This window comes from Centruroides vittatus, unplaced genomic scaffold (genome assembly GCF_030686945.1).
Source record: "Centruroides vittatus isolate TY-2023 unplaced genomic scaffold, ASM3068694v2 contig_8, whole genome shotgun sequence".
In the NCBI taxonomy this organism is placed as follows: domain Eukaryota; kingdom Metazoa; phylum Arthropoda; class Arachnida; order Scorpiones; family Buthidae; genus Centruroides; species Centruroides vittatus.
Genome location: NW_027122517.1, coordinates 1,236,184 through 1,262,163, shown reverse-complemented (window position 1 = coordinate 1,262,163; position 25,980 = coordinate 1,236,184). Strand labels below are relative to the sequence as shown.

The 25,980-nt window shown below is 36.4% G+C and overlaps 1 protein-coding gene across 1 annotated transcript; it reads right to left on the bottom strand.

Annotated features, from left to right (window-relative positions):
- Positions 1–21,795: 21,795 nt before the first annotated feature.
- Positions 21,796–24,108, bottom strand: LOC136982012 (toll-like receptor 13). Its single transcript, XM_067278452.1, has one exon. The coding sequence runs from the start codon at positions 24,106–24,108 to the stop codon at positions 21,796–21,798; it is 2,313 nt and encodes a 770-aa protein (XP_067134553.1).
- Positions 24,109–25,980: the final 1,872 nt, after the last annotated feature.

The following is a 25,980-nucleotide window of genomic DNA, read 5'->3' as shown; positions in this document are numbered from 1 at the left end:
TCATATTATGTAGTATATTAAATTTTACTCCATTCTAATTTTTATCATCATTAATCTTTGCTTAACTTATCATCCAGCTCTTTAGAACCTGTATATGGAATATTGGAGTATAGATTGATAGTTATGTGGAATATAGGATGATAGGTTGATGGTTATGTGGAGTATAGGATGATAGGTTGATGGTTATGTGGAGTATAGGATGATAGGTTGATGGTTATGTGGAGTATAGGATGATAGGTTGATGGTTATGTGGAGTATAGGATGATAGGTTGATGGTTATGTGGAGTATAGGATGATAGGTTGATGGTTATGTGGAGTATAGGATGATAGATTGATAAGTTTTTATTTTGTGAAAGGTTTATATTAACTAAAACAGACTCCTAAAGATTAGAATGGGGTTAAATTTAGTTAATCTGTTCATAACGAAAGTGAATAAGACTTTATGTTTGATACTTTATTTGTGACGATGTGCCTAAAGCGAGTGAAATCTTGCTGCGTTACCTTTTGATGTGACCCTAGTGCATGAACAACGCATTCAATGTTGGTTACATAGTGACCAAAATTGAATTACGTTTAAGTCGAATACTACAGTCAACTAATAACAAACTGTCTAGTAATTAAATTATATGGATGTATTAGAAAGGGAAATTGAGGAACACAGCCCTACAGGTATGAGGGAAAAAAGGTATATACGCCGACAACAAATTGATGTCAAATATATATATATGTATATACACAAATTTGTAAACCCATTAACTGGACTAAGGTACTTGTTTATAATTTACATCCAGAATGTATAAATGAGATGTTAAATTTGATTATAAACTATATTTTTTACAGAATAAAAAATGACATTAGTTTTCTATGTCTTTATAAGATCATTCTGTTTCCTGTTTATGAGGTACGTATACGGTTACTGTTATGAAATCTCTGCAGAAGATGCAGATTTAATAAGGCTTATAATTTTTAAATTACAAGCAATTTTGATATAAAAATTATAAATTATTTAATAAATTTTAGTCTCATTTTTTATTTTAAATAGAATTATTTGAAAATAAGTTTTGTTTTTGTATAAATTTACGAAAATTCTTAAAATTCATGCCTAAAACCAAGAGGGGTGCAGGTTTGAGCCATAAACTGTAGAAGTGTACATCTCCTTGTATCATAAAAGGCAGAATTGTATATTGTTTTGAAACTGTAAAGTGTAAAATCAACAATATAGAAATACTTTTGTACGAATCATGTAAATTTTATTTAAAGTTATGTGTAAAATTTTATTTATTTAACAGTTTTAAAATGTAAAAAGATGTATTAATATAACTATCATCTATATAGAATAATAAAATAATTCATCCCTTCATAAGTCTTTATTTAATTTATTTATAACACAATCACTATATTCTGTATAAAATAAATTACATTCTTAATTTATAACAAAAATTATAAAAACATTTATTAATTTTTACCATAAACAATAACAAAAAAACATCCACTTTTCATGTGTGGAACACAAGAAAGTAACTTAATTTAACGTCCAAAAATTGCTTTCAAATTAAAAGATCATAAATAAAATTATAATTAATTTATAAAATATTATTAAATTGTAGCTTTATAAATATAAACTTCGATACTTTTGACACTAATAATGGAGCGGGAGTGAGAAAAGTGGAAGTATGGCCATCATTCTATTGTCAATTTGTGAAATGGCCGAATGATGCACCACCTTTTCCCCATTTTGAATAATTACTGTATATCACTCGGCCAGATTTTGAATAATTTGGAAGTAAGTCGTTAGCGAACATGTGTCACTAAACAATATATTATTACATTGAAGTGGTCATTAAGTAACAATTTCTAATTACCGAGAGTTTATAGAATACCGCTCTTATACTCTTTCAAGTTTTCCTTTGATTCTACTAAATTTTCATTATGTGGCTAATTTATAAAATAATAAAATAAATATTCGTATTTTTTTCAAAAAAGTATAATAATTTGAATAAAATATATATATATATATATATATTTTATATACTTTACAAAAGAAGATTCAAATCCTTATACAATAAAATATTGAATATGGGATCAAAATATAAAAACTTGAATTTTTCTTACTAAAATATATATTTTAAATATATTGACTGAAAAATAAATATTTACATTGATTAATATTTCTATGTTTTTTTCCTTGATAAAAATTTTATACTTATTTAAATAAATTAGAAAAAAAATTACACGTAAAAACATCAATATTTAAAAATAAATTACTAGGTAAATATTATTAAAAATATTAAATTTGAGTTAATATTTTTAAAATTATTTTCAAAAATATTAATTATTAATTTTATATGTATATATATATATATATATTTTTTTTTTTAAAGTTAAACACGTCTGCATAACGTCATCTGTGTTCAATTTTTGAAAGAAATAACGTTATTAAATTAACGAATTATATAAATTTACGATTCTACATCTAAATCATAATCAATATTTTAAAAATGTCCGAAATTCTATTTTAAAAAAAAGAAGAAGAAGAACAGAAAATAATAAATAAAAAAAAGAAAGATCAGAAACTGTGTATTGGATTTCTTTTCGAGATGCATAAACAGATATTTCAAAACTGTCAGTTTTTATTACAAAAAATCATATATTTTGTTTAAAACGATTTAAAATTCGTTCATGAAACAAAATTCATATATACATAATTTTTTTCTTCCTTCTAAAAATAACATTCCATTAGACGTGCAGAATGTAAAAGAAAATTACAGTGAGTCTATCAAGTTGTTTTCCATTGTATATAAGAATAATATCGAACAGAAATTTACTTAAACAACGAGAAGCCATATTTTTAAAGTACATTCTCCGTGAGTTTTCTTGTGTTCATTAAACTTTTACCGATTTACACTTTGCAAAGGTACAAGAGCTTTTATAGGGAACGAAAGAAGCACGTCCTCTTGGTGCTACTACGGTTTGTTTATAGGATGTTGGATACGTCAACAAACCATATTTCTAGTGTGCAGGTAAGGATCACATGTTAAGCTATAATACTCCTTCTTCTCTTCCATGTTGATAATGCCAAAGATGATTTATTCATTGTTTATTTGTTCAGTTAATATCTAAGATGATGGCTTGCAAATTAATTTTTATAAATGAGAGTTCTTTCTTTTGTTATTTTAATCGAAAATAATTAAATTAATAATTTAAATTACACACAAAAAAAGTCCCAAAATATTTTAACTATCTGAAAATATAAAAGGGGAGACTTTGAGGATTTAAGCCTGTTACTTCAAGATTCATCGTATTAGTTTCTATTGAATCTTCTTTTTTAATCGAGATCTCCGGCTCTTAATCTTACCACGTATATTCTCGATTTTCATCTACCTAACTCATTCTCGAGATTAACGAAGGACAGACATACAGATGAACGATAATGGAAATGTATAAATCTGCAATTTGAAAATTGCAGCCCAATAAAGATATTTTCCATGATTCTGTAAGACCGGTTGGATACTCTTTGAATATTCAGAACATTTAAGTCACATTTAATATTAAACATGATTAAATCCGAGATCATTAGCTATATAAATATCTGGACCATATCATATGTGGATCAAAATCTATTAAATATCCAAATAGCCTATTGGCATCACATCCTATTGAATTCGCGTCAGATCAGCCTGAATGACTGGATGAAATTGGACATTGGTTGACTACTCATAATCGTTTAAATCAGTTAGATTATGCTAGATAATTAAAATGATTATGTAAACGGAAAGTTTAAAATAACCGAATAAATATTCTGTGGATTAAGTGGATGGAATATTTATACATATTAAATTGAGTGGATCAAACCGAATTCAAAGACGAATGGGTTAGAAACTCTTCTGATCTGTGGATAATCCGTATTCAAATCTGACACGAATCTGATTTTCATGGTAATTTGAGTTAACCATCATTTTCTATCCCACATTTACACGAGCTGATCAATCGTAGATCTTTCATAATGCAAGAAACTGAATCCCATAATAAAAATCTTACAAATAAATTATTTTTACTTCAAGTGTAATGTTTGATTTCTTCAGTTCATGGGTATCTAATTTAGAGAAATTAGATAAAATATTTTAAATAATTAATTTAACAAATCAGTAATTAAACAAGTGAAAATTATTGTGACATCATTACAATGGCCGGGCTGCAATCTTTAGTTTATTTAATTTAAAATATATGCTCTCGATCTCAAATTAGTTACATCTTGCGCCTGTACATCATACTTTTCCTGATAACAACAGAGTCATGCAGATGATCTGCATGACTCTGTTATTATCAGGGAAAATTCTGGGGGAAATTTTGAATTTAAATTACATATCTTCTGTTTTAGACCGGAAATTTATATATAGTTGATCGGAGCCTCCTGCTCCTAATCTTTCCATACCTGGTTTCTATTTTTATCTATCTAACACCATTCTTCAGATTAAAGTTGGAATTTATAGGTCAGCAATTTCTTTAAATTGCAGCCCAATTAGTTTGAATAACCAAGAATACTTCCAAGTGGGACGTTAATAAAATAAGCAAATTTGATAACCAAAATACCACAATTCAACTGAGTATCTGATATTGTTATCAAGCCACATATCCATACACTCTAGCTTGATAACAATATCCGAGCTAAAATAAACCAGTTATTCAAATTAAAATTGAAAAAAGGAACGTCCACAAGCTGTATAAAGTAAACCCAAAACTTTTATACATCAATCATGGTCATTTGGGACCCGTGCATATTGTTTGATGTGCAGAACGTAACGTACTAAACATAAATCGACCCTTAATTAAATTAATACATTTAATTAAGTTTAAATGATTATGCCCGTAACACAAAATATTAATTATATTTAAGAAAAGCAATTATTATGAATAATTGCCGCGAAAGTTTTATTTTTAAATAAGATACAAATCAATTGCATAGAGGATTCTTTCATAACAACCTCCAACATTTCGACTTCACCGTGACCTTTCACCGTAGAATCACCGTACACCTTTCTTAGCAATTTTAAAATCTCCGTAGGTGTTTTACCTAAACGCTGACAAAATTTAATGTTGGAGGTTGTTCTTGAAACTCCACTTTGATTACGTCGCAGGACAAAGGTAACTATCTCCGGAAAAAAACAGCAGCGCTCGCGGTTTAATCACATGACATGGGTGAAATTAACCTGAACACCTAGGGGTGGTTTGGTAGAATCCATTTCATACGCTGTAACTTCAAATACATGCTTTTGTTGTCGTAGATTACTGCATTCCCCGAACTTTTGGATCGTACCACGTATTACTTGAATAAAAAATGCACTTTAAAATGGTGTTTCGTCGTTTTTTTATTAATTACAGACCCAAATAAAACAAATATTTATTTTATAATGTTTTCAAATTATGCTTTTTTTTCAAATACATTTTTGTTTGTCTCCTTTATAATAAATGGATTTGTCTATTTCTAAGTAAAAATTGAAAGTGTCTGTAGAAGTAATTTTTTAAAATATCCTTTTTCGTGATAAATTTTGATACTTATTACTATAATCTAGACACGTTAATCCTTAAATAATAAAAGTAGAACAAAAATAATAATTTTCCTATTCCAAAAAACTTCTCAAACCACAGTTATTTAATTTGGAAGTTGACTGAAATTTCTTTATTAAACCAATATGTGCATTTTGCATGTATCAATACCGTTCACCAATTTGGTTTTAGGTTTTTCTGTTTAAAAGATATTTTAAGCGATTTTAACTTTTCTTTTTTGAAAATTTTTTCGCCCTGTAGGCACTAAGAAGGCCTTTTTAAGCAAGCCCATTACGGGTTCGGCCACCACACAATTGGGCTGGGTGACGAGGGACGGGTTCCGACATATCCGCTTGGACGGATATGTCGGGACCCGTCCAAGCGGATAGTTTAACCCACCAGAGGGGTGGCAGTCTACCCCTCCAGAGGAGTAGACTGCCACCTTGACCTCTCGGCTATTCGGCCGTCTTTAACGTTTCTTTATGCTATTTTCGATGATAAGTTTAATATCTGCTTTTAATATTTTAATTTGTTTCTGTAGTCTACTTTCTGTACTGTGGGGTATAGGCATTTATTATTATTATTGGGTGTACTATAGATTACTCCCTATGGAATTTCAGGACTTTGATTATATATTTGAACTCAGGGGACCGAGACGAGTTCAACGATACTCTACTTTTGGACCGGAGACGAAAAATAAAAAAGTTATCATACTTTTTTCCGGCGATCGCGCGATGATAGGAAGTCGCATTGCTCTCCGCTAAGTCGGCCTCGCTATCGCGATCGGGAGTCGCGTGCTTGCCGTTAAAATTGCTTTTAGTAGACGTTTTCCCCCCTTTTTTTTACTTTGTTCAAGAACTACCGTGAATCGATCACTAGTTTAGCACATGGCGGCGTGTGGTGGCTCCCATACGAGAGGTCAGTCGGGCCGCCATGTTCGTTGCCATAAGTAACCTTAACCGAAATGGCGATCGCGCGATGATCGGAAGTCGCGTCGCTCTCTCCGCTCTCGTATCGCGTGTTTAACCCTACTGGAGATGACCGTAGTCCGACGTCATAGTTTGCAGACTTTACCGCAAGATGGCAATACTAGCAACTACGGTGCCGTCTGCATGAGAGCATTAAAAAAGTATGGTAAGTGAAAAAGTATGATAACTTTTTTTATTTTTCGTCTCCGGTCCAAAAATAGGATACTGTTGAACTCGTCTCGGTCCCCTGAGTTCAAATATATAATCAAAGTCCTGAAATTCCATAGGGAGTAATCTATAGTACACCCTTATTATTAATAACAGTACCTATTGGCTTAATAAAGAAATCTATTAGTCAACTTTCAAATTAATTAAATAATTGCATTTTGATAAATCTTTTGTAATAGAAAAATTAAGTTTTTAATAAAATTTACTATGTAATATTCTTGATAGTTATTAATTAATTATAGTCCATCTTGGCAAGATCATTTGTTGCATAATTCGTTGCAATCTACTTCACAGATAAAATGAGTGTTCTCTGCATAAAATACACGCACATACTGTAATTTACTGACTTATGAGTCTTGCCATCCTTCTGATCAGTATACAGGTCTGTAAAGTGGCCAAAAACATTTATTGTGATTAAAGTAATTACTGGAAAAGCACGAATGGTGTGTTTTTTATTTTATCCTCAAATTTCAGGTTATTAGAAAGGAAATTTTTGAGTTGGCTACTTTTGGGCTACTTTTTAGAAAATTGACTACAAACACTAAAAACATCTGGCAATGTTGGTCGCACGTTCTATCTCGAGGGGTGCTTACACTTTCGGAATCAAACTGATCCAAGATCACTTCGATCGTTCAAATCGTGTATACATACATACATACATACATACATACATACATTCTTTATTTAGGTACAAAAGTACATTTCTCGGCCCCGCGTATGCATTACCTCTCGGTAATGCATACGCGGGGCCGAAATATTAAATAGAATAACAATGGGTACATTGAGTAAATATATATATACATTAATACAATTAAATTAAGTAAAAGAATAAGTATGATAAGTACATAAGTATATGTAAGAACAATATAGTATTTGTAATAATATAATTTATAGTGTTTAAATGAATAAATTAAACAAAAAAAAGGCAGCTGAATTGCCACACGTGTGGGCTCTTGGAAACAGCATAATGTATGTGTGAAGGTTTCAAATAGCTGTATAACTTAGCCCAGGTAATTATAGTTGCTGAAAACTGTAGGAACATCCGTGGCAGTCATAGTTTTATTCAGCAATTAAAATGTCAAAATGTTTGTCTGTAGGAAAAAAGCAGAGATCCAAAATGGAGAATGCCTGATGAGTGGTCTACAGGTGATCCAGTATGTCTATGGTTTAAGACACTTTTCCTTTGACAAGGCACAACTCTCAGACGATGTAGCGTTCACGCACTAAGGGACGACCTAAAAGCAGCACCTCTCAAAGCACAACTGAAGCATACATAAGCACATTGGTTTCCACGAAAAACTGAAATTTCAAACTACAATTAGAAACACGTCGAATACATCAGGGCACGTTGATTACTTGAAACACGCTGAACACTGAAATATCGAGGCACACAGAGAAAATCCATTGCACAAATTTAGGAGCTTGCCGAAACATATTTGAAGCACACTTGACCCATTGAAGACACCACAATGATATGTTGAGACACACCCAAGCACATTGAACTGATTTAAACACTGAAACACAATAAGCACTAAGCTTATTAGGCACACTAATGCACACGAAGCACATTAAAACACTTATGAACATGCTGAAGACACATTGGTGGACGTTGAGGCACTTAAGTGGTAAATTAAGAAAACTAGAACTCTAGAATTCGTTGAAACATATTATAGACATGTTGATCACACTAAACACGCCAAGCGCGTTGAAGCACATTGATGAACACTATGAGGCACCACAGTAAAAAAAAAAAAAAAAAAAAAAAAAAAGGTCGGTTTGTTCCCGACGAGACCGTCGAAGAATACAGCCACGTAGATCACCACACCTATAAGTTCAATATCAAAAAAGCACTTCTCCATCGAAACGTTTTATTAATAACGTACTTTGTTCATTAAGCATCTCACCCGTAAGGGTTGACACTGACAGAGTAATTTCTCTGTTCCGTCATAAGCTGTTAAAAGTACATTTCTAGCTGGTGAGTATTACACTTTCTTAAAGTGTGCTTTATCAGTACGCAGATTGCCGTTCTTAATGTGTGCTCTGTTAGTACACAAATTAATAAAACAGGCTGCGGTACAAGCTGGTAATTAGAACTCGCCAGTGCAAATGTATTCTGTCAGTACATATAATTAATACAGTACTTTTCTTCGTAGGGCAATCACTAAGATAGTTAACGTTCAGTTGATTGGGAGAAAGCACCGGGTCATCGCTTCACTCAAAATGTACACACTTTTCGTTAGAGCGAAATTGAGCATAGAATATCAGTAATGAATGTAGTATGTATATGGTGTATCATTGCTTATATTCAATTTCAAGTTATTTTATACTAAGGATATACTAATTATATATGAGTTGATTTGCAATTTTAACAGTTTGTTTGGCAAGTTTTATAAAAGCATTGTAAACATTTTTGTTTATCCAAATATCTGATAAGTTGCATGGCCATCTCACACCAAGCTCCTCCATCAGTACCCTTAGTTCTTGTCTTTCTCTCTCAGTCATAACACAATCATAGAAGTAGTGTTTCGAGCCATCTATGATATGGCAAGTAGGGCATTCATTCGATGTCCTATTAGTGAATCTGGCCAGATTACTGGCCATGGGAAGTTCGCCAGCTAAGAATTGAGTGGTATAATAATCCGGGGTAAACAATTTTAATTTATAAAATTGTTGTATATCCGGTATGTAATCATAATCAATCGTGTATACAAAGGAACTACTGCGATCCGATCAATCTCTATTTGCGTATACAAACGCCATCCAGGATCAACTGGATCGCGATCAAAGTAATCCGAGCGGAGGGTAAGATCGTTTGGATCGGATAAAAGAGATTAAAGATGGCGGCTTTCATTGTTGAAGTTAAGCTTACAGTAAATAACGAAGAAACACGTTTAATTGTTGACAAGGAAACTTATTTAAAACTTATAAATGGCAAGTAAAAACATCATTATTAAAATATTTTTTCATCTCAGTTTATCGGATAAGTATTTAGAGAGTTTTGCGAGATTGTACAGCAAGAATGTATGGCGTGCACTTTCATCTTTTCTGAAAGTTTTATTTTTTAATTTTGTAAAATTTTAATTTAAATTTTATTTTGTGGAAAACAATTATATTCACAGAGTAATACGATTTAAAAATTCGTACGAATGAGCACAAACAATTTTGTCAAATAAACGATAATTCGTAACAGCGTACGTCGTTTAGTACTAACTACAGTTTTAATATCGAAGGATAAAACAAGGATCAATTAATTAGATTATATGTTAACTAATGGATTATTTTACAGAGTTTCAAAGATATTAGACATACTGAGTTTTAAAAATATTATACATGTTAACTAACAAGGAGAGAGTATTATTAACTAACAAATGTTTGCCGCCATCTTCGATCCTACTTGTATACTTTGCCATGACGGAAGCTATCTGTATCACGTGACAAGGACTGATCCGATTTTACAGATCGATCCATACAAAACGAAAAGTATATGCACCCGAGTACAGTCGGATTTAATGACGATTTTATTCTTTATTAGCATTTACAATTTTTTAATAAAATCCATCCCTATTATCAAAATTAAGCTTTTTGCCATTTTATAACAACTAAAAATATAAAAAGTTTTTAATAATAAAATTTCAAAGGATGGCGCCCCACACACAATTTTAAACGTCGTCGAGAAAGTTAAGCGACTCGTTGCCAGATTTTCTGTTCTAGGTGGTGTTGGCACGCGAATAGCACCGAAAGGTTATGCGCATGCGCATGGTTGTTCCGGACAGTTTCCGAGTCCGAGGCGACCTCGATTCAACGTTAATTACAATAAATATATAATTAAACATTGCTCAGGTAGCTTTCGAGCAGTTAATTTCAGTTTGGAAAACTACCTTCGGCTTTTAACATTGCCGGCTGTTGGCATACGGAAGCTGACTATAACTTTTGGAAATAAACGAAGGAAATGAATGTGGGTTTGCCGAAAGGGGTGCGAGTATTCGCCCCCGAGCGGTGTGGGTGAGTAGGTAGGAGTGTGGACATTCCTTCGAAAGCTAGCCCGTTTATTATAAACGTTGAAAAAGAGCTTACAAAAGTTCTCCCAAATCACCTCTGAACTGCGAGATTGTTCCTCGGTGAGGTAGATGCTCCGGGGCAGCGTTGATGGAGTTTAGTCGGACCGGAAACGGTCGAGAAGACGAAGCAGAAAGACAAAGTTTACAACTCGCGCTGACCTTAAGTGGCTACGGGAGAGAATATAGCTAAACAAAAGGCGGGAAAAAATCCCGCCCCCTCTATTCCGCGGATTAAAAGAGTTCTCATTTGGTTAGATCTTCCGCCCTCCCTTCCCGATTGGTCACCCCTCCGTTTTTGCATGCAACAAAACTCGGATTAGGGCCCGAGAAAGATCGATGGTCCGCGTACAATTTAATATGTTATTTCGACTCGTCCGAGAATTGTTTATTGAAATCTCATCTCCTTTTCTCGTACTTTAAGCTATTATGTTTCGATATTACGACAGTCGAGAATTTTAACGATTCTGTTAAGACATTCTCCCGTCCATAAATTAAAAATTCCTCTTTCTAAAGTTCATTCTATTTTACCGATTCATCGTATTTACCACTACCACGTCGGGTTTGGCCTTTCCGAACGAGCGGCCGCAAATTCTCGTCGTCTGAACTCGCCACTTTCGTAACTCTTCCGGATGTGTTTACAATATTCGTTTGCTTTTCTCTCTGAACAGTTTCTCCTCGTCACCACGCTGTTCATTCCACACATTCTTTCGTTAATAATTTGTTACGTTCGCGTTCTTTCAATTTTTACGCGCGTTCGCTGGGTCAGCAGCCTGGCATTAAGAACTCTTGATCTCTCTAACCTAAAGCCAGTAGATATTAAGAAATCAACTATCTCCAGTGTCGTCAATACTTCCTTCCTCGACATCCTTTAATGCTAAACATAGATCGTTGCGATATTTACATAAATATGCAATATTCGGGAGTATAATTTAAAGGCACGAGTTTAGAAATATCATTTAAAAATGAAACGTTTTACAATGGTTAAATTCAAATCCTTCGCTGCCATTGCGGAAAAATGGCGTCGGGGCAGGGGACATTTTTGTATTGTTATTTAGATCGTCCGTGCCGCCCGATTTTTCGTCGGTTACCCGTTTGTCCTTAACAAACACTTCGTAGTTAATTATTGCGTTTGGATGTCGACAATTTATTGCATTATTGTTTGGTAAAGCTAACCTATTAAGTATGCGGGCCGGATGGCCGAGCGGTCAAGGTGGTAGCCTACCGCTCTGGGGGACCCGGGTTCGAATCCGAACGGGTCGAGAAATCCCCAGGAATTTTTCGGGGGGTGGTCCGTTCGGATAAGTCGGGCCCCGTCCCTCACCACCCGGTCGCCCCATTGTGGGCCTGGCCGAACCCATAATGGGCCTACTAAAAGAGGCCCTCTTAGTGCCCACAGGGCGGAAAGAGTTAAAAAAAAAAAAAAAACCTATTAAGTATTGTTATGTAAACTACTGTTTTTAGCAGTGGCGTGCGATCATTGGAAGCGACGGAAGCGCCGATTCCACCTTCCAATGACCTTCCCTTGAATTTTATAAAATATAAATTTTCATATTTTAACGTACTTTGAATTAATTAAAATTAATATTTTATTATAACTGCATTATGTATCTTTTACAAATTTCTATACTACATGTGAAAAAAACGATAAGATTGCTATTGTATATTCGAATAATTCGGTGGCGGAAGGAATGTCGAAACCGGGTCAGTCTCCAATCAGCCAGATTATATAGGCATTAGCGCATGCGGTTTACAGTGCACCAACCTCACCCGGTTTAGCTGGTAGAAGCGACACACTCGTAAAGAGTACAGCTTTATATCCGGGAGCGGTTGTGGGCTGTTATCCGCCTGCCTGTCAACTTCCAAGCAGCCAGATTATAGGCATTGGCGCATGCGCTTTACATAGCACAAACGTCACGGTTTAGCTGGTAGAAGCGACACACGCGTAAAGAGTACGCGACTTTATATCCCGGAGCGGTTGTGGGCTGTTAGCCGCCTGCTAGATATTCGGCCACCCTCGCCCGATTTATGTGAATCACGAGCAGACTAGATCAACGGCGGGCAACCCGCGGGCCAGCTACGGCTGGCGAAAAGTTTCTATCCGGCCCGCGAGATCTTTAATAGATAATTAGTTATTTGTCCAATTTAATAAATAGTTATTTTTCCAATTCTTTGTAATTTTCGAAAACGATAAGAGAAATAAATGTAGTAATTAACTTTTTATTTATTTATTTCATATTTGCAGACTAAAAAAAATTACGAGTCACAAGAAGGCGTCAATTAAACTACTACGGCGCGGAAAAAAACGTAAAATTTATTATGGCCCATGTTATAAAAAGGGTTGCCCACCCTAGACTAGATTTATAACAACCCAACCGATAGGAGTTTACTGGCACGTTTTTATGATAGTTCTGTATAGTTGACAGGAGTTTAAAAAAACTCCATTAAAATATTTGATATATTTATTCCGCGTTTATTCCGCTCTCCCATCTTATATTACTTACGGATTTCGATGTTAAACCGGTGATATTACGATTTAGTACGTCCCATCTGTAAGGGGATGCAGAAAAAACGTGTACAATTCTAGTACAGTGTTAAAAATTAACTGTTACTTTGGCAGCATCATTTACAACCAAATTTAATGAATGAGACGTACAGTAAGTACAGATACAATGGTACAAAAAAAAGCTCTAGAATTTATTTTCCTTAAATTTACGATTTATATATCCGTTGTCATAAAAATTTGTCTTTCCACTGTTTTCCCAAGACTACAGATATTCGGGTACAAAGTAACTGGTTTCGAGTTATTTCTACTAAGAAGTAGTTAAATAATTAAGAGATTAGGGAATGGCGACATAAGTAAAACCCTGTTGAAAGAGCCAGAATTTTACTTCAACAAAAGCTTAACAGAACCAATCACTCGCTCGGTACAGTGGGAAACTAATTTCCGTGTACACCTGGTATTAAAACGAATTAGTTAGAAAACGAATGACTATTGAGTTTAACATAGTTAGATTTTTACAGCTACGGTGAGAAACGTTTAAAATTTACAACAGCCCCGCGGCGTCCTTTGAGATATACTAGTGACGCGACAAAAGAGGCATTCGACATTGACCGGTCGGCACCCTCGGGATTTGGCACGCGCACACTCACTACACACCTACCTGGACCGGCACTAGTTCCACCCATTAGCTACTCGTATCGAGATATTTGACTAAGTGGATTGTTTTAAGATTTAAAAAGTAAAGACTATTTTATGTTATTTTTATGTACGTTTCTTTACAAAGCTATATTTTAATTATAATTTTCTTTAAAAGTATATTAATACAATCGAACAATACATTGTACCAGGTATGTATATCCACCGCACATTTTATTTCATCGAGTAAGTTTTTATAATTTATTTTTAATTTTAGCCCTTATATCGTGGCTAGCGATTCGGAATGTAATTGTGATATTAAAAATACATTTAGAGAAGTCTACAGTTTTTACTGGCTTATCGAACAAATGAATACGAATGGACCCTAGACCGGTGATTCTTAACAGGGGGCCGCGGCCCCTGGGGGTCCGTAAGAAGTTTGCCGGGGGCCGCCAAATTATGCAAAATTTCCTTCGGAATATAATAGAAAGAAAATTGATGTATAATCCGAATATCGTATTGAAAAGTAAAATAAGAAAGATAAATAAATAAAAACTAAATAGGAAAACTTTATTTTGTATTTCTTCCTACATACAGCTTTGTTAGTACAGAAGAAATAAATGTAAATATGCTACTTACACCGCAGTATTTACTTTTTTTATTCCAAAGCAATTTTAAGAAACTATTAATGCTTGGAATTTTAAAAATAATTAGGAAAAATAGTAGGCTTTGAAAATTTAAATATTTTTGCAAAAGTTATGCAAAATCCTTACCACAAGTGGGCGTTTTAGTTTTAGTTTAGTTTTAGCATCGACATTGGATCGATTTATTGACGTGTTTCTTATTTTATTTTCTGTTAAAAATTAATGAGTTTTCGTGTTTAATTGTGAAGTTTGAATGTTATTTAAATAGATAATGAAATAATAAAGTTATGATTTACATTTATTATATAAAAAATAAAGCAATAATAAAAAAATCAATTTATTATAGATAAATAATCAAATTATCAAATATAAATTATTATTAAAAAATGGGGGTCACAAAAAAATTATGAAATATTTGGTGGGCGGCGAGTATAAAAAGGTTAAGAACCACTGCCCTAGACCATCACTGACGCGCAATTAACTGATTGCCCCTGGAAGTCGGCTTCTTACAGAAACACAGCTTCCCTGTCATCAAATGTCACGGCACGCCACTGGTTTTTAGTATCTCGGGAAACCGACACTAACTGCGGCCGGTAAAACTTCCGTTAACTTAACGGGTACTTTACGCTGATTCGACATTAGTTTGCCAGGCCTGGGCTTTTACGCGTGCACCGAAAAAAATTTAGTAAGAATAACGACAAATATCAAGTCAAAGAAAAAGTTCCAAAATATATTCGATTTACTAATTAAATATAACTATGTACTGTACAAATGTCTATAATCCAAAACAAAATTTATTAACGAAAATCAACCCGACAATAAAACTCAGCTACTTAGCTTAACTTAATCTTAATTCCCCTTTGAAAATTCGACAAATCAAATACTTAAGAACTACGAACAAAATCTCTTACGAACTAAACGTCTATCCGTCACCTCACTATACTAGGAACCCGTTTCCTCAATCCTTTCGCTATCGTCAAATCGAATTCCTCTTTAAACACCTTGGACTTCGCCTCGAATTTTTCACTCGGTAGTACACCTCGATCGTCTTCGGTTAGCGTGCTGGTTTTATGCTGCGAGGAGACGTCACAATTCAGCTAGGTTACTCCCCTTATTTACATACTTAATTTTTTCACATCAAATTTCTTTCTGACAGCTTCAATTCTCCGACAAAATCTTATAAACCGTTTACAAAGCATTTAGCACAATTTTCTGGGATGTTTTATGACTGTTTAGTAAGTATTTCTTTTCTAGTGAGTGTGGGGATTCCCCCTCCATGTTTTTCTGCGGACTGTTTATTTCCGCTGGGCAGCGCAAGTGCGCGTGATTTTTCCTACGGCGCTCGTTCTTTCGTGAGTTGGTTTATTATCTTCTTTTTTGGTTACTAAGAGAGTGGAGGGGAACCTTCGTCCTAACTAAACATAAGCCCCAAACAAAATATAATAAAACGAAAAATAATAATAAAATAAAAATAACGCTCGGACTCGGTTCCTTACAGTTAGGATTAAAAATAGCCAGTTGTTGTTTTTAGTTTTGGTCATATAGCGATTAGTTCCCTAGGTAATGCGCAAAGTCGGAAGCTCGGTTGCTCCCGAGGCCGTGGTCTCTTCGCCTCACCTGTCGGCACGGTCCCGTGTACGCGCATCGTCTTCGACGTCACTCGGGACGTTTTTGAAACCACCCAGTGGCGTAGCGTAGTGGGGGCGGCGGGGGCGGTCCGCCCCGGGCGGCACTTTTAGGGGGCGGCAAAATTTCACAATAAATAATAACATCTTGTAAAAATTTGAACCATTTTATTTCATATTTTTGTCGCACCTACGATTCGGACCGATTGAAATGAGCACGGAATTTTTCATTACTTGTTCTGTGACGAAACTGGGGAATCCCCTTTCTTTAAATGAATGTATAATAATGACATCTTGCTCATTGTGGCGACTGACAACACCGTCTGTACTGACTTGTAAGGATTCCCCGTATTTTATTTAAGGGGGCAAAATTTTCCTCCGCCCCGGGCGGCTGACACCCACGCCACGCCACTGCTCTCGCTTCCTGTAGTTTGCGGCGGCTCTAAGAATTGATTAGTAATAAACTAGCAGATAAGCCCGGCGATGCTCGGGCAGAAAGTAACAATAGCGAAGATTATTACATTATAGCCAATCTCACCCGTTTTCGCAGAATGCGAGGTAATTAGTCTAGAAAGGGTCCAGACTAATTACCTCTTTCCAGACTAATTACAGAATTTTTAGACGGTCTAAAAATATGTTCCATTTCCCGCAAAAATGCAAAAAACCGCATCTGCGCCTGTAAATCTTGCACGTCGCTTTCTCTTCACACTTCATTGTTAACACTTCCCCGCGGGAGAATTTCGAAAAATCCCTTCTTAGTGTACGTTCTCGTGACGTATCCTAACTGTGTACCAAATTTGAACTTTCAACTCCTAACGGACCTAACCGTTTGGGCTCTGCGCTGATTATTATTATTATTATCATCATCATCAACCCATCTCGAATATATATATAGACTAACCAGCAATTATTTATTGTGACGTGGTCACGATGTCGGGCTGCAATTTTTAAGGATGATATTTTTAAATAATTTCATTAAAAATACATGCTCTCCGTCTCAAATTAGTAGTGGCTCGCCCCCTACATCATACTTTTCCTTTAATAATACAGTGGTGCCGGTTATCTATCTGACATCTTTCGGGGAAAATTTTTGAATCGAAATAAAGTGACTTCCGGTCTGTATCGGAAGTTCGTATATAGTTAATCGGAAGCTTTTTGCCCCTAAGGTTTCTACATCTTGTTTCGGATTTCATCTGTCTAACTCCATTCTCGAGATTAAGGAAAGACAGCAGCCGACAGTGGGAATTTATAGGTGTAGAATTTTTTCAAATTGCAGGCCAATAAACCGTAATAATAAGATTGCAGTTATTTTCGCTAATACAAAAATAAACCTTCCAGACTAAACGACGAACATTAAAATATCCGTCTCTCCCTGGGATTTTTATAGGCTATAACTCGGATCTAAAATAATAACGGATAGATCTAAAATTGTTAATTACCGGGAATAATTTTTTCCGAAAACCAGAAATATTTGTTGAGGGTTGTTCGAGTAAATGCGTTGCTACTTTTTAAATTAACTGGAATAGTTTAGTTTTTAATTAAACTTAAAACCAGGGCTAAAATAATTCCCACTGGATTAATAATTGAATAAATTTGCGAATAAAAATGGCTTTCCTTAATTTATTATTATTATTATTGAATATTATTTCCGACAAATTTAGAAAAAGAGAGAGAGAGAGAGAATTAGGAGCACCAAATACCCGAAACAATGTAAATGCTCAAATATTTAAATAAGAATTGAAAGAAATATCTTAGCGAAAACAAAAGATAGTTTACAAGATATTTTTTAAAGTAATTTTGATAAAGTAGAGAAAATACTGACTTAATAAATAAAAACAGAGTTTATTGAACACAATCGGTATATGAAAACAGAAGAATGAAACATTCGTTTCCAGTGAGTGGAATACTTGAAAAGTTTAACATAATTGTTTCGATAAAGTAGAGAAAATATTGACATTCGCACAGTGTATCTTTAAGTAATATACTAAGAAAGATCGAAATGCGGTTGTTCCCGTTATGTATACAGTCGTAGATACCAAAATATAACACAGCTGACCCTTGATAATCCGACAGGTATCACGGCCGGATGGCCGAGCGGTCAAGGTGGCAGCCTACCGCTCTGGGGGACCCGGAATCGAATCCAAACGGGTCGAAAAATCCCCAGGAATTTTTCGGGGGGTGGTCCGTTCGGATATGTCGGGCCCCGTCTCTCACCACCCGGTCGCCCCATTGTGAGCCTGGCCGAACCCATAATGGGCCTACTAAAAGAGGCCCTCTTAGTGCCCACAGGGCAAAAAAAGTTAAAAAAAAAATTCGACAGGTATGGGACCAAAAGGGGTGTCGGATTACCGAAAGTGATTACATATTTGGCATTGTTTTGCTAGCAGTAGCCTACAATATTCCTACATTTTATGAGTAAAATGCTGCCTAGGTTAATATGGAAACGAAACACCCATTTCGGTTAACTAAAACGTGTTTATTAAAAGAAATGTGGAAGCCGATAAGTGTACAATAAGTGTACATACAGTATGTATAGGCATAAATAATACAGTACGTACAGAACTGCTCGCGGAAAACACAAGAAATGTGTGTCGTCGTGTAAGAATTGGATGGGGAGATTCGTGTCGCTACATCTTTCTGCGCAAGCAGACACGTAACGTGACGGGGACTACGGTGACCTTGACGGGAGGTGCGTCGGACTACCGAGCGTGTCGGATTATCAAGGGTCAGCCGTATATCAGTAATAACTGCGATGGTATACGCAATTATATACAATAGTGAAGTATTTAATGTCGACCGAGTCTAAAAGTAAACAAAGCCCGAGGCAAGTCACGTGATCGGACCTTCTCCAGTGTTGGTTAATAGTCGATGCGAAAAACATCGCGTGTATCAGTCACAATCATTTCTGTTCCGAAAAATGTCCGCCGAATATTATAAAGATTTAAACGAATTAAGCGGGCATAGGCATAAGAAAAATTAATGGCCAACGAGCGAGAACTGCCCTATCCAATGGACGACGATTTAGCAAAAATGTTATTTCACGATAACGCGAAAGCGTGGCCCAAGATCGCGTTAATGGATCTCTACGCTTCATTTGTAGACCGGCTCTGCTTTTACACAAAACAACTGAAAAATTACACGTCACTCGAGAGTTATAATTACCCAGCGAGTGGAAAGGTGAAAGAAATCACCGTTTACCCGTTGACGGATTTGAAGGTAAGAATTAACTTTGCTACTTTAGCGCCCGTTGCGAAACAAGTTGGAGTGTGAAATCTTTATTTATAACGTTTAGTAAATTTAAAATATACATAAACAAAAGATAATTTTTCATAGCTAAAAAAATTCTGAAGAAATTTGGTGGAACAATAGTTGTAAAGATCTTTCCATTTAAAGCGGCGGCCACTTCTAGGTCTAAATTAAACTAGGTCTATTTAACAAAAAGCGTGGTAAAAGGAAAAATACAGTCTGGACAGAAGAAGACGTTTCAACATCCCTGGGCAGTGGTGCAAATGAATGGAGTTATTGTAACACAGGTTATTGCACAGGTATGGCCGGGTACGCAAATCAAAGCGGAATAATCCATTCCCACCAAACAAAAAACAAAATACAAACAGGTTATCGCGTCCTCCAACTCCAACACTGTTGGATCAGAAACTTTTTTCTGGAATCTTTGAAGGTAATTGCACAAAATATAACTAATGTCTTTATAACTTTATCAGTTATGATTGTTACTAAAGATAGATTTATGTTGTCGTTCACGAATCGGGCCACTGGTAAAAAACATCAATCATAGAAGTAACTCTGTCTGAAAGTGACGAAACAGAGACAGCTAGCGAATCAGAAATTGACTCGGCACCAAATGAACCATCGTAAAGTTCTGCGTTTCCAGGATGTTTCATTATCACGTACTGAACTCGTCGACGAAATCGAGTTAACAAACCGGGAAAATCGGTTAGTGGAATGTCAAACTAGAGATCGAGCGAACGAGGATTTGTGGTGGAAGTATCTAAAAGGAAGATTAACTGCATCTCTGCTCGTATTCTTAGACGTCAAACTTTGCAAAAATTTGCAGCTCCGCAATCAACGTGAATATTACGCACAAATACAAGGACAGATGGGGATTGCAAAAGTCAAGGAGTGTTTTTTGTATGTTACAGCGGTAATGATGTACTGTACAAAAAATTAATTTTAACTTGGTTTTCTGGCAACACGTAGTGCAAAAACTCTCGTCATTTTATTTCAATTACATAGTAACTGAAATATTTTCAGAATGTGTTAAAAAAGTTCGGAACAGATATCGTTTACTTCGGCATGCGAGGGAAAAAAGACCGGAAGTACCGAGGGTCCGGGATGTTTTGGTGCTGGTGCTATCACCTGTCGTGACGAATACGGTCAATAGTGAAACAGGCCTGAAAAATAAAAACGAATTCGATAGAAACGGAAATATTAAACTGTACACCTGCATGCAATAAGTTTATTAGGACATCGAATTAGATAAATTAGTTTTCCGCTTATAAAATATACTTAAGAGAGCGAGTAACCGAGTTGTAATCAGCGATTCTATGGAAGCGTCAGGCGTAATGATGTCAGTTTCTTTTGTTTCGAGTGTCGCTACAGAAAAGATGCCACCGCAGGAACTCGTTTTGTTATTCCCTTTGTTTCTTCGCTTCTCTACGTAACGCATTACTAACTATATTTTTTCGGAACTACCGGCAGACGAGGAATGAGCTTAGTTAAAATCAATCTGTCGAATCCTCCTGCCACATTACTAACTTTTGTAAACAAATATTTGCCGTTTATAAAAATAATACCATAAAAATATTTAAAGTGTTTCCAAACATTACCATTTAAACCTTACCATTGCTAATTATACCGGTACTTATGGGTTAAGAGGACGCCAGTCGGAAATTGCGATCAAAATCGCGTTTTGAATGAAATTATCTAAATAACAATGGACCGGTAAATTTAATTCTAAAAAGAAGAAAAATTACTGTTTAAGTTGTAAAAATGAAAAGAACAGCAAGAAAATTGATTATTGATATCACCTCTCTGATTCCAGCAAACAGAAGAAACAGTGGGGACGCACGTTCTAACCTAACCTAACCTATTCTAATAAATTACCATAATTATTATCAACTAAATTATTAGAATAGCTTAGGTTAGGTTAGAACGTGCGTCCCACTGTTTCTTCTGTTTGCTGGAATCAGAGACGAGCCGCCATTTTGGCACCATAGGTAACACTATCTGGAATCGTAAGAAGTAAGCAGTTTTTGAAATTTGTTAAATATTAAAACTAACCCTTTTGTAAATCGTTAATTTATTATTTGATTTAACAATTGTTTTAAATAAAAACTAAAAATTATTCGGAAAAATCACAATTTCCGACTGGCGTCCTCTTAACACATAAGTACCATTATATCTCGAGGTAAAACGTAAAAATGTAATAATGGAGAAAAAATTTAAGCTATTGAAGAAAATGAAAAAAACCCGTCTGAAAAAATATGTAAAACAGTTGGATATTCGAGCCACAGGCAAACTTCACGCTGGGAATACAGAACTCGTTAGTTGAGACGAAAGGTAAACGCAGCACCCCTAAATGAAGCTTCGATGGTTATCGGAGGGAACGTTTCTCTTCAGCGCATTGCTCAAGCGTAGCCAAAAGAGGGGAGCGGAATCTTCGGCCTGGTGCCACTCGATGTACTTTTTGGTCTTCATCAGGTAGCGCAGCTTCTTGCTGACGATTTCGTCCGGGATGGCGCCGTATTTCAGCAATACCAAAGAATTGTTGGTTTCGAACAGTCGGTGCTGCGCCAGTTGCATCTCGAATTTGCAAAACTCGCTGCGTACGAAGTTTTGGGAAAGAACGAAAACCACTTTTCTGGAATTGTCGATGCTGTGCACGATGTTGTCGGTTATGTCGTTGCCTGCCAGGAAGTCCCTCTGGTCTATGCACACGCGCAGGCCGAAGTCCTCCTCTATCTTTACCACTAGTTTCTTGGCAAACGCTATATCTTTGGAGCTGTACGAAATGAAGACGTCGTATATATAACTGTCTGGATTCTTTGTCTCTTCGTTATTAGAAATTCTCAAGCGAACGTAAAATACGAAATATCTGACATACCAGCGATACTTGTAGCCCGCGCACGAAAACAAAAATAGGAGAAATGTTAGGACCAGCGCAGGAATACCCACGCGGACCAAGTAGTTAACGGGAACGACGACGCACAGATCCAGTCGATAGGTGGCGTTTATCAATAAAGTGCCATCCTGATTTTCTTTGGTAAAACTGCAAAGGTATTTGTCGTGTTCCGAATCGGGGACGTCTTTTCGCACCCAGTCGATCATCCAGGGCAAAAGACAGGAATTGCAGTCGAAAGGGTTTTCGTACAGCTGCACTCTCCGCACGTGCTTGACGTCGCGGATCATCGACCGTTCCAACACGGCGACTAAGTTGCCGATCAGACTCAAATTTCGCAGACGGGGCAGAGCGGCGAAGGTATCCGATTTCCAGAAAGTCAGTTTGTTACCACTCAGATCGATGCGTCGTAATTGCTTTAAATTCCGGAAAATACCGGAAGGAAGTTGTTTTATCAGGTTTCCGGAAAGATGCAAAACTCTGAGTTTGCGGAGAGAACGAAAAAGTGACTCTCCGACCGACTCCAGGCGGTTCTCGTTTAAAATCAAAATACTCAAGTTCTTCAAATCCCGGAAAGTTCCAACGTCTAACTCCATAATGACGTTCGAGGACAAGTCCAGGGTAGTTAATCCGGTCAATCCCCGGAAAGCTCCCGAATGAATCTCCCCGATTTTGCATTGTCTCAGTTTTAGAACCAAGGGGAAAAAACGAGCGAAGGAATCGTCCGGGAGATACCGAAGGGGAGTTCCTTGCAGGTTCAGAATAGACTTCGAGGGGGTTGCCCGAGCAACGTCTTTGGATAATAAAGCAAAAAGATTGCCGGGCGGACACAAATGGCCGAAATTTAAGCGGAAGAGACGAGGCATAGGAAAGATGGCCGACGGGAAACCCGAAAGGGGATTTCCTCGCAAGTCTAAGTGCTCCAAGTTGCGAAGGACTAGGAAGGCCTCGGACTCGATCCAGCCGATTTCGTTATAAGGAAAACGCAAGACACGCAAGGTGGAAAGAGGGGGAAAGTTACCGTTTCGTATGGAAGTGAACCCGCAATAAAAGCAGCCGACGCTCCGGATGTCAATGTCGTCGAAGACTGGGAGAACGGGCGAAGGCAGCGTCTGCACGTCTTTGCTGAAGACGAAATTAGCTTTTTCGATGGTTGCCACCGACAGGTAAGGATTCAGCATCTTCATCCACACAATCACCGAGTGATTCACTTTGGAATCGTCCAGCGTCCGCAGTAGCAAAGTCGGATCTACGACGACCGGGTGCGGACAGGGAACCGCGTTTTCACCCAATTCCGACAGATCGAGAGAGGGAGAGACCAGGTAGGTGAAGACGCTCGACGTATAATTCCAAAAATATATCTCGACGTCGTATTCTTTCAACATCCCTTTCGTTATCAGTTCCAAGCATAAAGGTCGGGCGTTCAAAGGTGGCTCTAAATTGGCCACGTGTTTTACGCTCTTTAATCGTACCGAGTGGAAGTACAGGGGGTACTTTTGGCTGCTGCGCTTCCGTTCTTCCAGAGGCAACCGAAAGACCAAACGAACGGTGAACCACTTGGAGCTGGTGTGGAATATCGAACGGCAGTGGAAGTGATGATGATAGTACAAACTGCAGTAAACGAGAACGGTCCCGTTTTCCTTCTTCAGCCATTTGCAGGTTTTCAGTTTATGCATGCCCATCCACGTGTCCACGGAACGGCACCGATTTTCCGAACCTTCCTGCCGAGCCGTTTCCCGGAAGCTCCACGTTAACGTCGCCAGGAACATCTAGAAACGAGAACGAACGAAAATTGTAACGATTGGAGATTTGCCTAAGCAACGCCATCTTAAAAAAGGTAAGATTCTGCGAAACTTTTCTTAATGAAAACTTTTTGCCGTATATTTTACGCACAATTGCGCAGAAATGAAATTCCACCATTGGTTAACCGTCAGGAGTTTCATTTCTGCGCAATTTCTTTTGCGCATTCAAATTGGAGAAATTCGAAATACAGTATATAAAAATAGTCCCCGTCAAATATACGGCAAACTTAAATAAGCGAGCAAACAAATTACAGCGTGGGGTGTTAGTTTCAGACACATTACACGGGTGTATTTTACCTTCCCGGCTATTGCACGTAACGGAGGGAAAGTACGGACACGGGTTAAGAAACGACCCCTAAGGTTTTTAAGTTGTTGGACTGGGGATACCCCGAAACGTCGAGAAATGCGAGAAAGTTGGGAGTTTTTTCTGTGTGTATGGATGTTAATGCGTATGTGTATGACACGATTTTGTTCACCTACTTCGAAGCTTAATAATTCCCGTACGTTTTGTCGAAAATTTCTGAAAGTTCGTAGGAAGATTTGCGTATTAAGGACATATTAGAATTTGACGGTTAAAGGTGGTGACAGTGGGAAGATAGAGGAGTCACGTATCGTATCTCCAGTAGAGTGGGACTTAATGAAGATTTTATTCGTTATTAGCATTTAAATTTTTGTTATAAAACACGTCTCTACCCTCAAAATTAAGCATTTTAACCATTTTATAACAATTCATAATATAAAGTGTTTCTTTTTTTATAAACTCTGGTAACAGATGGCGTCACACGCGATTTGAAATTTTTAAAAATATTCTTGTGGTTTGGAAATGTCGTAGATGAAAGCGCGCGTTTTTTCCGAAAAAAAAAATAATAATAATCGAAAGTTAATTAAATGTTATAATTTACAAAGAAAAAAGTATAAGAAATAATTTTGTAGTTTTCTGTCTTGTATTTCGCGCCCGTACAGAAACGAGGGGAGAGAAAAAATTGCGGAAAGCGTATGGCGAGGAGAAAAAGTAATTATCGAAGTAGAAAAATATTCCATTGTATACAATCTTAGGACAAGGCATTGTAAAAGTATGGATACTCGACGTGTCCGCAGAGCGTTTCCTTGGCCTAAGCGCTAATCTGAACGTAGGCTTTACGGTTTATTTTCCCGGTTTGTTAGGTTCTTCGTATTCGAGAACTTGTTCGGTTTTCGCGTCGGACGGGTTTCAGATTTAACGTGGAAAACCGCGTCGTTTAGACAGGTTTTCGTTTCAGACGATTTTACCGTATCATTTAAAATTCGAGTTAATCGAAGATACAAAAAGACAGAGAAAATTTTTCCACTTTAATTGAATTGTTATAAAATATTTTAGTTTACATGTTATTTAATCTCGAAAATTTATCATAAATTAATTGCGTACGTCGCAGTTCGGGTTTCTTTTCCGAGGAGTTCCTTTCAACTCGTCGAAACTATATTTTATAAACAATTGCGCTACTTTAATTGTGGGCAAACTTGTCGACGAAAGTTAAGAATTTTTAAGAAGTTATAATGGTTTATAACAAAAGGCGGATAAGGGGAAAAACGAAATCGGCAGTTTTAGACTTTTGGTTTTATTGTGTTTAAGCTAAACCGACAGTGCGATGATTTCGACGTCTTCCCATTAACGGTACTTGGACCCGCGACTATTTCTGTGGTCTCGATTTCGGAGTGAAAGAAATTCTGATACTTTGCCAAGGGGGGATATTTAGAAGAACGCTTACCTGAGAAATGTAAATCGAAAACAACTTCATGAGAGTCGCGCGTGAAACTCGTTACGAAGGAATAAGCTGATTCTCTGTTTATTCCCCAGTTTTT

Excerpts from the sequence above, each read along its gene's own strand:
- LOC136982012 (XM_067278452.1), bottom strand. The coding sequence starts at position 24,108 with ATGTTCCTGGCGACGTTAACGTGGAGCTTCCGGGAAACGGCTCGGCAG.